This window comes from Acanthisitta chloris, unplaced genomic scaffold, assembly GCF_000695815.1.
Source record: "Acanthisitta chloris isolate BGI_N310 unplaced genomic scaffold, ASM69581v1 scaffold13564, whole genome shotgun sequence".
In the NCBI taxonomy this organism is placed as follows: Eukaryota; Metazoa; Chordata; class Aves; order Passeriformes; family Acanthisittidae; genus Acanthisitta; species Acanthisitta chloris.
Genome location: NW_008668848.1, coordinates 10368 through 23829, shown reverse-complemented (window position 1 = coordinate 23829; position 13462 = coordinate 10368). Strand labels below are relative to the sequence as shown.

General features: G+C 37.8%; 2 protein-coding genes across 2 annotated transcripts in view; one reads left to right on the top strand and one right to left on the bottom strand.

Annotated features, from left to right (window-relative positions):
• KIAA1211 (KIAA1211 ortholog) overlaps window positions 1–2409 on the top strand; it is a 22991-nt gene extending 20582 nt beyond the window's left edge. Inside the window, exon 10 of the mRNA XM_009073107.1 lies at window positions 1756–2409. Within this exon, the coding sequence (XP_009071355.1) occupies window positions 1756–1916 (161 nt within the window). The 3' untranslated portion in view covers window positions 1917–2409. The remainder of the gene's footprint in view (window positions 1–1755) is intronic.
• Window positions 2410–5784: 3375 nt separating this feature from the next.
• Window positions 5785–13462, bottom strand: part of AASDH (aminoadipate-semialdehyde dehydrogenase) — an 18030-nt gene continuing 10352 nt past the window's right edge. Inside the window, exons 8-14 of the mRNA XM_009073106.1 lie at window positions 13345–13462; window positions 12730–12848; window positions 10564–11395; window positions 9327–9490; window positions 8606–8731; window positions 7161–7292; window positions 5785–6189 (exon numbers count right to left, since the gene is read on the bottom strand). The exon at window positions 13345–13462 is cut by the window's right edge and continues 66 nt beyond it. Coding sequence (XP_009071354.1) covers window positions 5785–6189; window positions 7161–7292; window positions 8606–8731; window positions 9327–9490; window positions 10564–11395; window positions 12730–12848; window positions 13345–13462 — 1896 coding nt within the window. The remainder of the gene's footprint in view (window positions 6190–7160; window positions 7293–8605; window positions 8732–9326; window positions 9491–10563; window positions 11396–12729; window positions 12849–13344) is intronic.

Genomic DNA, 13462 nt, shown 5'->3' with positions numbered 1-13462 from the left:
CAGCAGCTGCACACCAGAGTGGATATCCCTGAGCACTGTAACTGCAGCATCTTGGGTTGGACTAGGTGACCTTGAAAGGTCCCTTCCAACCCAAACCATTCTAAGATTGCCCAAAACTTTGAGGCTTTACAGCATTTTTCCTATGCTTTACAGCATTCCTGTCAGTCTGTACCAGGGCTCTATTGCAGCCCTACCCCAAAATATTCAGCAGTGTGATGTTATGCTGTACATGGTCAATTCTAGCAGAAATCAAACTTCAGCACAACAGATCATGCCAAATGAGATCAGAGAAGGGCCAAAACCCAATTAGCCAGGGTCAGACTGTCTACAGTAGAATGAGAGTTTGGGAGGAAATTGAGGAGGAATAACCAATTTTGGATGACTAAAGTGTGTTGGACCTAAAGGAAACAGAGACTGGATTTCCCTGTGATTACTGGCTATGTTTGGAGCCCCGCAGCCATTAGCAGCTCCACAAATATACTATATACAATTATTTGTTTATTATGGATTATAAGACCCAATTGGGTTTACCCCAGCTAGAAGAGCATTTAAGACAGAAGATGAGGCTAGAACATGTTTAAAATAAAAGTTTGCTAAGTTCTCCTCTAAGGACATAAAAAACCCACTCAAAACCTGAAGAAGATGGTGTATATCAGACTTAAGTCTTGTAAAACAGGAATTGGTAAGTGTGTAACCTTTAAAATAGCATAAATTGCCATAGCATTGAAAATAATTAGCTTTTCAAAGTGTCCATCCTACAGCAATAGCTGCTGCCACTGTTAATTTACTTGCAGATAAAAATATATGATTAAAGATGTTCTAAAAAGAAAAATTGGACAATTTTTGGCATCCATGATGTTTTAAAGCTCTTTAAAGCATTCAAAACCTGAAAATGAAATGCAGCTGAAAGTAATATGGACATTGAACAAAAAAAGTCTTTTTGGCTCCTGGAAAAGAAAGTATGTAAGGCAGGGGATGAGTGAGGAATTACTTTGTAAGTCAGATTTTTAGAGTCACTCCATAGGTTTCAGACAGGGCTCATTTCTGTCCAGGTTGCCTTCAAGGGCATTCACTGTTTCAGAATTAATCTTCCCATCTGACTTCTGTGACACATTCTACAGTTCTGCTCTGTGAAGTTGCTTCTTAGAAATCACATGTGCTTATTCAACACATTTTCCTGTGGAGACAGCTGTTTGTCTGGAAGATATTACTTAGAAGAAAATGTGGCAAACTACTAGTGAAAAAAGCAGGCTAATTTCTTTTTCAGGATAGTCTCATGGGCAGGGTTAACTGAAACAGGAAACTATAGGACCATTTTCTTCTCTGTGCTTATTTAAACACTAATCTGAAGAGGGGAATCTAAATCCTACTGAATACAGCAGGCTTATGGTGTGCAGCAGCTGCATTACCAAAGAGAAAAAAAGCCCAACCACCTTTATTTCTCATTTTTGCTACGTTGCATAGGTCATTAAAATAGTTTATGTAAAGAGGAAGACTGGCAAATTGGAAATGTTTTCTTTGGACCTCAGAGAGACTGAAAATATTGTGATCTTTTTGGAGTCACCTCTGATAAAGGAAACTCAGCTCCTCCTAACTTGGTTATTTTGCAAATACAGTTAGATTTAACTAAAAGGGTTAGAAATAAACATCATTAGGTCAGAACATCTACACATAAAAGTGAAATCTCTAGAATACTGCAGGAAAGCACAGAGTTCATGTTTTTTTTCTTTTTCCTCTCTCCACTCCATCAAAAAGTGGAAATTTCGGATTCTGTTCCATCAACCCCAGTGACAAAGGAGGTGGCCAAGAGATTCTCTACACCTGATGCTAACCCTGTGTCAACAGAACCAGCCTGGCTTGCGTTGGCCAAGAGGAAAGCAAAAGCCTGGAGTGACTGTCCACAGATCATAAAGTAAAATGTAAAATTCCATCTATATTGCTGACTATTAATTGTTTTCTTTTATTTATGCTGCTTTTTACACATGACAAAACTGAAAATGCATGTATGGAAGGACTGAAAACTGAACTGATAATCATTTTGCTCTACTAGCTCAGTGTAAAGTCTACTCATATATTCCATTGCTTTGACAAACAGCTAAATGAGGTCACGGCAAAAATTTCACAGCCAGACTCTCAAAAACTTAAGAATGCTCAGATACTGGATGTAAATTTTAGCAAGTATCATAATATGGGCCAGAACTTCAGTTCAGAAGTGTATTAAATTCTGTGGGTATTTGGTTCTGGAATTTTAGATCTCTACACTTCAGTGGAGATCGGAGAAATTTTTTTTCAACACTTGTTGAAATCAAGGCAAGATGCATGTTCCCTTCTCTTATACATAGTTATTTCAAAAAATGTTAAACTGTATGAACTGTCAGTTCTGCCTGCTATTTAAAAGCTTTTTTCCTAGTGAAGAACTTCGGGATATGCTGTTCCACCTGCAAATGATAAGTAGAAAGAAGGTACCATCCAATTGCTGAGGTAATTTCTTTCATCACGGGATTAATACACTACATCTATATTCCCACACTCCTAGGAAGAAAACAATTAATCCTACTTAAAAATCCCCACCATTATTTAAATGACTATCATTAAGTTGTCAGAAAGAAGCCAGGGAGTCAGTGTTTCTCCTAGGCACTTAAGTCCATCACAGTTTGTGCTTGGCCTATGTAAGGTGCATAGAGACAGAACTGCAGATTACAACTTTAAATCAATTGAGTGGAATTAAACTGTTCCTGTGCAAATGTAGCTGTAGAATTTGTCTCAGAACGTTTCCACAGGAGTAGGACTGGCAGAACTGAAGTTAAGCAAGAACTGAAAGCTAAGTCAGTGAGAGACTCAGGAAGTCTTAGGAGTTTTAACTCTGCATTCTTCCTGATTTTTTTTCTCTGCATGCAACTTCAGGTAGTTCAGATAACTTCCTGTACTTTGACCAATACAGCCAGAATACTTCAGAAAGAAGTTTACCCCATCTCAGGTATCTGCTGTGGCAATTGAACACTTTATTACTTCACATAATTAAAATAGAAATGTTCACCCCCCTCCCTGTTACAAGAAAGCATAAAGTCCATAATGTAATAAAAATGTCACTATGCTCAGCATCCCACAGAAATATCAAGGTCTGTGTTTTAAAAAGTCACCATAGTTAATAAGTCACCCAAGTTTGTTTTACAAGGGAGACTTTTAAAAAAGTATGACTGTCTCCTTCTTATAACCATAAGGCTCAAAGGAACCTTTAAGCCTACAGTATCATAAAGGAAGACATTTTCATGAGAAGAAATGACATCATTATAGAGTGATACCACATATGCTTCATGGAAGTGTTTTAGCCAAGCTGCTGTATGCAGCATGAAGAGTAGCACTTTAAATTATGCAGAAAACAGAATGAAACCTGCTGTACCCTCCTGTTCCCAGAATCAAAAAGGGATTGTGGTCAGCAAAAGACACTGTTGGGTACACCATTTCCCACCAGACAGCAAATAGTGGCTCAGTATCAATGTTACAATAGCACAAACACAGTGCATGTGTCAGATCGAGTAGATATGGAGCAGCAAGATGGGCTTTCTTGGGTCTTCGGAGCCACCAGTTTTGCTCAGTTTTGTATATAAAACCAGAATCCCTAAAGTAAATTTTTACTCTTAATATAAGTAAGTAATATGTTTAAAACAGAAATGGGGTAATGCTGCTCTTGAATGCTTGGGAAAAAACCAATGCATTCAATATCTGAAGAAAGAATTGGCCCCATAATTATTTTTGCTCTGCCAGCACCAGTGCATCTTAAATTAAATATAAGGTTTTTTCCCAAGTGAGTTATTACAAATACATACTGCAGGCAAACAAAACTGGCTGAAAGCCATCTTTATGATTATTTCTTGGGAGGGGGAGCCAGGTAGAAATACAGAGAAGGTGAAGTAAGTCAGGATTAAATATACTGGTATTCTGAAAAGCATAGCAAAATTAAGTGCTATTGTGCATGACATAAGGATGCAATTTTCCAATACAATCCATTCATAGCACATAGAATAGAGCTTTCATTAAGGATGGTCTTAAGCTAAAGCTTCAAAGCAGAGGGGTTTTTCAGCCATCAAGGTATCTAGTGTAATAATGGAAACTGTATTATGTACAGTATGTGATGGAAACATTTCTAAAGTGTACATGTGCAACAGTGACATTTCATCTTAACAAAAATTTGCACTAAATACCAATGAAGTGAAGTGTTACTGTGCTTTAGCTTTGTTGCAACCATTTCTGATAAAGTACTGGAACTCTGTAAAAATAAACCCAAAACATTACTACCCAGTTTCAAACAGCAAAAATGTTTCAAGAACCGAACAAACCACTATGTAGAATATTGTCTCAATTTTTTGTAACTTATACACACAAAATACCATTTCTTCTGACAAGGTTATATATGATTAACCTCTATGTTCATATAGTAATGTATAAAAACTATAAGATGTATAATTGTGGGGTATTTGTTGTGTACTTTTTTAATTTTTCAAATGTTTTAAAGTGCAATTGTTTATTATACTAATGTCATTTTAATTCTTATTAAACTATAAGCCAGTCAAAATTATCTAATTAATGATATATGTACTCTGTCTCCTTTTGCTAATCATCTAGCTCAGGTTTGCTTTGCAAACAGAACTTTTTACAGTGTTACAAGTGTCTTACCTATGCATGTGTCCTATGATAAAATGGAGGAACCAGATGTGATGAAGCAGCACAGCCAGTGCACCTTCTGTTTACTTTTTAATTCAAGCTGTTAGGATTCAAAGAACACTCAGAGAGAGTGAGGTAATCATTTCTACTACACTTCTTCTAGAAGACTTATAATCAGGAAATGCTCTTGGTGAAGTGCACTTTTGTCACCTTAAATACTTTATTTGGATTATAAAGATCACTGGTACTTATTAAGGCATTAAAGACACCCAACACCAATTCACACAACCCTTTATTGACAGTTCTTGCAAAGACAGTGTAGACAGCAATCATTCAAATATCTTAAAATTATTTGACAGTGGTTGATTTCAGCAGTGCACACTTCATCTTGGAACTCATACCATACCTATCATTGAAACTTAATAAAAATATACAGTATATTCTCCACTTTATAATACAACAGGTAACTCCTACTGACTTCAGTGGAAGTATATGCTAGACTGAACTGAAGCCATGGAGGGCCTAGGTCCACAAAAGAGGAACTATTCAGTTTATACAAACTGAACAGGTCCTCCATTCAGGTATGTGTGATGCAGGCAATGTCTCCAGAAATCAAGTTAAAAGTTAGATTCAAAAAAGGACTTGAGCTACCTGGCCATGGCACAGAAACCTTATCAGACTCGACAAACAGCAGTTCGATGCATGGAAGAGGCAGGCACAGGCTAGGCTGGACTCAACCAGAGCAGTACATTCTTCCCTCAGCAACAAGCATGTTATTCCTAGCTGTGGATTATGGCAGTTTACTACAGCTTCTCCCAATCCTGCATGTGTTTGAAGGCAAACTACTGACTTGAATTTTCAGCACAGCATTAAAACCCAAACCATCTGAAACATGCTCTTGGATGAATTGGAGCTGGGAAATGAGGGAGGGACAGTGAAACATCTGGCCAGGTGTTGAGCAGCCATCCTCCTTCACTCAGTAGAGCCAGCCCATAAACATCCTGTACACTGCCTGGTGCAAGATGCCACCCAGAGAAGCCTGCAAGGAACACCTCTTGCTGCAGTAAAAGAGGCAGAAAGCACCTCTGAGTTTATATATGTAAACAATAAAAATGAAGCAGCCTAACATCTTAGCTGTTCTTTTCTTGGTATATACAGATCTAGGCAATAAACATAATCATTTCTACAGCCGACAACAAGCTTTGTTCCCCATACCACAGGCGAAGAGAAAACCTCTCCTGGAAGCTTATCTGCTCCTTCTGCTGTTCCAGTCTTGGCATTCAGGATCCACACTTTGCCATCTGTAGATACTGCTGCCAAAAGAATTTTGTTATTTAAGTCATCACTTTGGAAAATGAACGGTGTTCCATATACGCTTGAAGTGGCTTCAAATTTCCACAGTAAATTACCCTCCATGTTACAGCAGTAGATAAAGCAATCATGGGAGCCAAAAAATATTTCTTGCTTAGTTAAACTTGAGAGGCATGGAGATGAAAACACTGGCCCATTTGTGGAAAACTGCCAAACCTGCAGAAAGAACACAACTATCCATTATCAAAGGTTTTTCACATTATTAATCTGACAGCAAATGCAATTTTTTAATAGATCAGCTCTTGATAGGAGAGCATTTTATTTCAAGAGTATTCTGGATTTCTCTGAGGGCTTGTCAAATTACAAGTTAATTTTTCCACACAGGATAAGTTATAAAAGTCTCATAAAATAGATGTGGAAGAGTTAGTACCTTCTGTTAGGCCCACATAAAGATGGCCAACTTGGGAAAAGAATATTCTTGGGCTGCTGTACCACAATTAGTACTGAACTTTGAGAATCCTGTTCACATGCTATTCTTTGCCAGAATTGTAGATATTCCTTCTGTAATATAGATTTCCTCTGCTCATGCTAACGATGTGCTGATCCCTCCTCAAAAGAGTATCAGTTCTGTAACACTGCTGCAGACAGAGGGCAGGAGCTAACACATATTTTATGATCAGAAAAGGCTTAGGAATTGCCATGTATACTGCATCTCAGGCCAACAAACTGAAACAGCGTCAATTGTTTTAACACCAGATATAAATTACATTTGTCTCTGAGGAACTAAAAAAAAAGTACTCTCAATTAATTCAGTGTGAAGGCTGACACATACTTTGCCAGAGTTATGATTTGGCAGTTTTTGATAAATGCATAAACATTCTAAGAAACCTTCTCTTCTGAATAGCCACCATGTTACAGAAGAGATGGCTTAAATATACTTGAAAAACTCCAAACTCCAAACCAAACCATCTCATTTGCTGGCACTACACTTGACAATCTACTTTGGGAGTAAGCTCTGAACTAAAAATTCTCTTACTGCATTAAGCAACGTGAGAGTCTGCAGTTTTGCCATGAACTGCATGGGCTACCCTAGGTGCAGAGTTTTTCTTCTTTCTCCACTCTCTAACAATAAACACTTCTTGCTCAGGGTTTTGTGATGAACATAAAAAATCCAACACCACCCTTACCTTTTCTCCAGAATGAGAGTAACAATATAAGTTTCCATCCACACACCCAACATAAACGTATTTCTCATTGCAGTGAGGAGAGGAGAAGAGTGGTTTTCCCAGGAAGCTTTTCCAAATCTTACTTCCTGTCACCTATAAGTAGCAGCATGGAATATGTGATCCTTAATACAACTGTAAGAAGCAGCACAAACCATCATGGCCTGATCTAGCCCTAAGGAAGTGTTGAATCACCCTCTCCCTCCCCAAAATACTCAAACCAAAACAACAAAACTCCCCCCAAAACAAACACACAAAAGTAGACACAAAACACAAAAATCAAAGCAGGCTTCCCCCATCCAGAATGCATACCATACTACTCTTCATGTCTTAGTCCAACAAAATGTTTAGTGTTTTCCATAGGATACTCAATACCTGTTTTCACTCTTTTCTTCCTCCCCCTAAACAAAGTGATAATGATAACAGTGTAGTAATAGCAGTTCTAATGTCAGGGTTTTTTATTCCATTCCCAGCTCCTCAGTATGTGACAGGGCCCAGTGAAGCAGAGGATATCTTGGAAGCAAGTCAGACTGATACTGCAGGCAATGCTGCAACCCACAGCATATGATTGTCACAATATACTCCTAATGTACTCTGCACATGCCTCAGGAATTAGGATTATTTGCAAAAATAGGTATCTGCAGGCTCAGTTATAGCTGGGTTTCTCAACTACCAGTTACTCAGGATTACAGAATACAAAAACACCTGGTTTTTTTTTCTAAGCACAGCCCTCCAGGGCTGCAAAAGCACACACTGGTTTTCTAACACTAGATTGGTTGTTACTGAGGAAATAGTGGTGGGTGGGAGGTAAAAGTGGTTAGGATTGATGCTCTGGTTGTATGAGTGCAAAAACATTAACAGCTGCTTCAAGTCACTGTTGCTTTTATCAGGCAGGGCCAGCTGTAAGCCAACAATGCCTCAGAAAACCATGAAATTGCTCCACATCTATCAAGAATGCCATATCCCCACTGCAATAACAAAACTGCAGTCTGAGATTAAGGGCACAGCTCTTTCCATGACTACGGGGAGGAAAACAGTAAGAGGAATAATTCTGCTCTGATTTCTCTATTTTTTCCCCAATCCTACTGTCAAAGGAGGGGAGGAAAATAAATCTACAGACATGCTCTCACTCACTAGTTTAACTGATAAAGTAGAATATGGGACTTTGGCCTGTAGTCATCATGTGAATTCAAGCAAGTCAGTTCAGTTCCTTTTATCACTGGATACCTTGCTGAAATATAGGAATTATTATGGTAACCTTATGTATAATTACAAGGGCCCCAAGTGAAAACTATTTTATAGTTACACAGTCATCTATCCTTTCATCAGAAAAATGATCTTCAGAAATACATTTTGGTTTCATTTAAATTTGAGATTGGGTTCAAAGACAAGTAAGCAAAGGTACATACTGGGTTAACAGCCAATAACAATCCTCCTAGTGTGGCAACATAGAGGTGATGTGGAGAAGAACTCAGACAAGGAGATGAAAACACAGCTCCACCTTCACAGTGTAACTTCCATATACATGTTTTTTTCTGTAAGCACAAGAAAAAAGATTACTAAACAATTTTTCAACTGGATTTAGAGCTCATCCTGTTTACAGAGATCTGTGAATGTCAAAGCTCATCAAACATTGTGTACTCAGCAAATACTAGTTAAGAAGTGAAGACAATCTATGTGCTATGACAGCAATACATATGCTGTTGGCTACTTTCTCTTCCAGTAAATAAAATAAATTCAGCTAATGAAAAGGCACTGCCTGCCCCTTTGATTTTTCATCTCTCTGCATCTACTCTTTTAGAATGTAAGAGTCTTTCCTCACCATAAAGCCATAGTTCCATTTCTAGCTGGGCACCCTTTTCTGAAACACCCACAGAGAATTTGATAACGAAGAAACTTAATCTTTGGTTTCAACTAGGACTAGTAACACAAATACTACAGCTGAGAACACCACTGAAACTATTTACTACCACAAAATCCTAACCCCACTTCAAGCCAAGCCTATTTCAGAAGTGTCATTGTGGACTCCTGAGACTACTAATAGCAGTGGAGCTTCATCTAGTGTGCTACGAATAGGGTCTAAGCAGGATATTTATTCTTCTGTATGTAAAAGTTAGTCATTGTTCTTACATAAATATCCAAAGCATACACATGCTGGTCATGTGATCCTATGTAGACTAGTCCACTAGAAGGGTCTACAACTGCAGAGCTTTTCACAGCATCTTCTGTAAGAAAAGTCCAGTGTATTTCTCCATCACTGGTTTGAAGCACATACACTAATCCATCATAACAACCTGTGTGAAATAAAACATGACAGGGGAAAAAGAATAATGATTATTCACAATTATGGTGTGATTTATGCCACTGCTAGATGCATCCCTGCTGGAGAGAAATAAGATTATTCATGAGGTATTTTTCAAAGCTCATCCTGTTCTTTTAGCTCAAAGTCTTTCCTGATAGTTAATGCATTGAAAGTTGATTGTTTTGTGTGTTCTTTCTAGGTTACATTTAGAATATACTTAACTCACTGCCTTTCTATCAAATTTTACAGTAATAATATTAGAAGACACAGAGACTTGCTGAAAAGGGAGAATACAAATTTTTTAAAATTACCTCTCTCTAGTTTTCTTTTCTGAAAACAAAGATACTGAAAGAATAGTCTGTTTTCCAACAAAAACTGAACTGCTGTTCTAGAAACTCCTACATGTGACTGAAATACTCAATTTTGTTTTCAAAGAAAATAGCAATCAAAATACTAGCAAAAAGATGGCAACATTAGATTTGCATAAAAAACCTCACCACCTGAACATCTGTGCTAACTAGGGATGCACAGGTATTAGCTAAAAACATGACACTAAGATAAATAATGGCAACTCTGTTGACCACAGAGATGGCAAAACTGAAAACTTATCCCAATATGTGCTTTACATTTCCAAAGAGAAGAGTCAAACATGACAACTGAACTCTGTGAAAAATAATACGAGGTACCATGTACTAACCTCTACCTCTATCAATTTTTAAAGACACTTTAAGACTGTATCACCTTTCTATACTTAAAAACGCCCAACAAACAGTTTAAAGGTCACACTTTAATCAACCATGATAAAAGAAACTGTACCCATTGATTATTCACTATTATAATTATTAATAAATTGGCCGCAAGTGTATATGTAAGATAAGCTCCACCACAGGTTATTATTAAACTTTAATTAATTCTTTCTTTTGGTTCTGTTTTACAATAAATTAATTCTGAAGCAGATGTGGAAGTTTACAGACCAAGAACACACAGAGGTAAGAAACGTGACTCAATCATCTTGCATTTAGCAGAACAAATAATTTCAAATGAAGGCAGAAACCAAAGACATACCAACAACAATGAAATTTCCACACTTGGATACGCAGGCAGAAGATTCAATACGATCTCCAAGGGTCTTCTCCCATTTTATTTCTCCCAAATCTAGATCGATCGCCTGCACTGCATGAGAATGAGAGCCAACATATACAGATGCAGATATACCTTCTTCAGATGGTACTACAACCAGGGGTGATGCATCAACACATTTTCTTGTATTTGACTTCCATCTCATGCACAATGCCAACTCTGCTGTTGTTACTGGACTGCATTCTGCATGGATTTGCTGTACAGAGGAACAGTCGTTTTTATTTGCCTTGTTTGCAACTGTTGAAATTCTATCCTCTGTTTCATATCCTTGCACATGGCTTTTTGTTATACCTGGAGTCTCAGAATGCAGAAAGGATGGCTGCTGTTCCACTCCTACCTGTGCTCTAGTTTTGGGTTGCATAAAAGACTTGGTGAAATTCATCGGGAAAAAACGATTTCCTCTGCTTAGTGCAATAAATGGAGTTAATCCTGAAGGAACCTCAAGACCTCTTTCAGATGTCAGTTTAATATATTTTCCATGGAATTCCTCTCCACTGTTCCCACTTAATTTTCTTTTTACAGCATTGTCAGGATTCATTAATTGGTCTTCATCTGGAAATACCATTTTAAGAATATGTCTGTAAACCTCTTCAATCGAGTGGCTGAGTATAACTTCCAGAAGTCCAGGCACAGCTTTGCCTACCAGAATCTCAATTTCATCATAAAACTGCAGCGCCTTTAAGGAGTCTCCACCACTGTACAGAAACACTGCATCTTTAGAAATTTCAATGGAATCACCCAGGACACCGAGGACAGACTAGAAAAAAAACAAGGAAAGAGGTAGCAGTCCATGCACCGAGGACAGACTAGAAAAAAAACAACAAGGAAAGAGGTAGCAGTCCATAGGTGTTACACCATGTCACACACAAAAACTTAGGCTGGGTAAAATCCACCTGGACAGCCAGAAGTCCTGCTAAAAATCAACAACTGAGTAAACTCACTACTCTGCAGAAAATCACTGAAACATGGTAGTGCCAGCAGAGGTAGTGACAGAAAGAGTTGGGGAAGAACAGGGAGTTTTGCTTACTTCCAGTTCTGCAGTCTAAGGAATTAAAGCAAATTGTGCTGTACATTCATTGGCCATTTTCAATCTTGATACCATTTATCTATGACAACTTTGCAGATCAAACACTGATGCCTTTAGGTAAAACTGGTTCAGGTGCTTTATTTTATTAATAAAACTTATATAAACTGTACTCTTTTACTTCTGAATTATTTATGCAACCTACTTACCTAACTACTTTTGAAGTTATAACCCCTTAGATTCATGGAGGATTTTGGATTTGGCATTGTTACTACAACCAACAGCAAACTGTGTCTCCTTTCAGTGCACTCTGCTTGTTAGGACTGGGGGTGAAGTCCAAATCCTCTGGTTCTGAAAGCTGTCTTCTGTCCATAATGGGTCTAGGGCATATCCCATCCCTCTGGGTTATCATTTTGTTAGCTAACAATATGATAAGTATCAGCACAGGCAAATAATTTCAATACGTTTATTTGTTCAAGTCATAGCCACATCTAATCCCAATTTCAGATGAAACTTGGAAGTCTACCTTTGAAAAAAGAAAGTAATACTGTTTGGCATTACATTTCAATACCTTGAAACACAAGTCTTCAGCACAGAAATTTAGAAACAATACTGACAGTCCAAGAGATAATTGTGCAACTGTGCCATCTATTTATGAAAAAGACTCTTCCATTCATCATTATCTTGAGAAACAAGAAACTTTACTAAGACAGTAGCTGTTTTGTACAAAGTTTCCATCTCCCAGTTCCTTGTTCCCTTAGGGAGACCTCCTTTGGCATGTGAAGCAGTATGGAAAAAGCTACTGACAAGTTACGTCCTTCCTATGCTAAGTGTTTATACCTCATAGCCTGCAGTTTTATCTGACAGAAAAATAAAAACAACTCCCTTTTGGCCACTGCAGAGTGACTATATTTAAGTATTAACTGAACAGAAAGAGCTGTACTGCTTAAATCTACAGGCAGCTAGAATGTTCTGGTTGCATTAGTCATACTCCTTAACACTGTTTAATTCCTGACACATGTATAATGATCCACTTGCAAAGATAAAAATGCAGCTCAAAATACTACCTTCCATAAATACTGCAAGCTTTGCCACAAATCCTCTGCGCCACTCAGCTTACTGTCACGCCTTCTGGAGTTTAGATGGTTCTGGTAAATCTTGTTCAGTTCAGATATATCAACTTTGCCTTTGCAGAAAATAAAGTAGGATTTTTTTGCATTGCTCTCTTAGCATTTACATTTCCAAAACTTGCTCTGCCCAAATAGTCACTTTTTTCTTGTACATACTTCCTTACCCATACTCAGCTGCACCTGTATTTTTTTACCCAGTCAATCAACTACACAAAACCCAGGAAGGCCTCCCACATCATCCCACTTTCAAGGCCTGATTTTTCCTCAGCTGATGTCAGGGTTCTGTTGCAGACTGCAACAGGAATGACTGAGAAAAGAAATGTGCAGTGTTAAAACTAAATTGATTCTTAAGACTACTCTTTGACTCTCGAATAAAACGTTACCAAAAAACCATAATACATGGTCACAATTTCCTACTAGGGGTTATCTAATGTACATATTTAAAAAGCATCAATCAGGTACTGGATTTTGGTCAATAAAATAAATGCTTTAGAAAAAGCAATAGATACCATTAAAATAAATGGCAAGAGTACTTAATGGGGGTTAATTTACCGTGTGATGTTAAAGGCAAAGCTTTAATCACTACGATCTCATCAGGGACTGCATAAGCTGGTAGATGTTTCTGAAGTTCTTTACGTGTTTCTCTTTCTTCCCAGTCATCTTTGGGTAA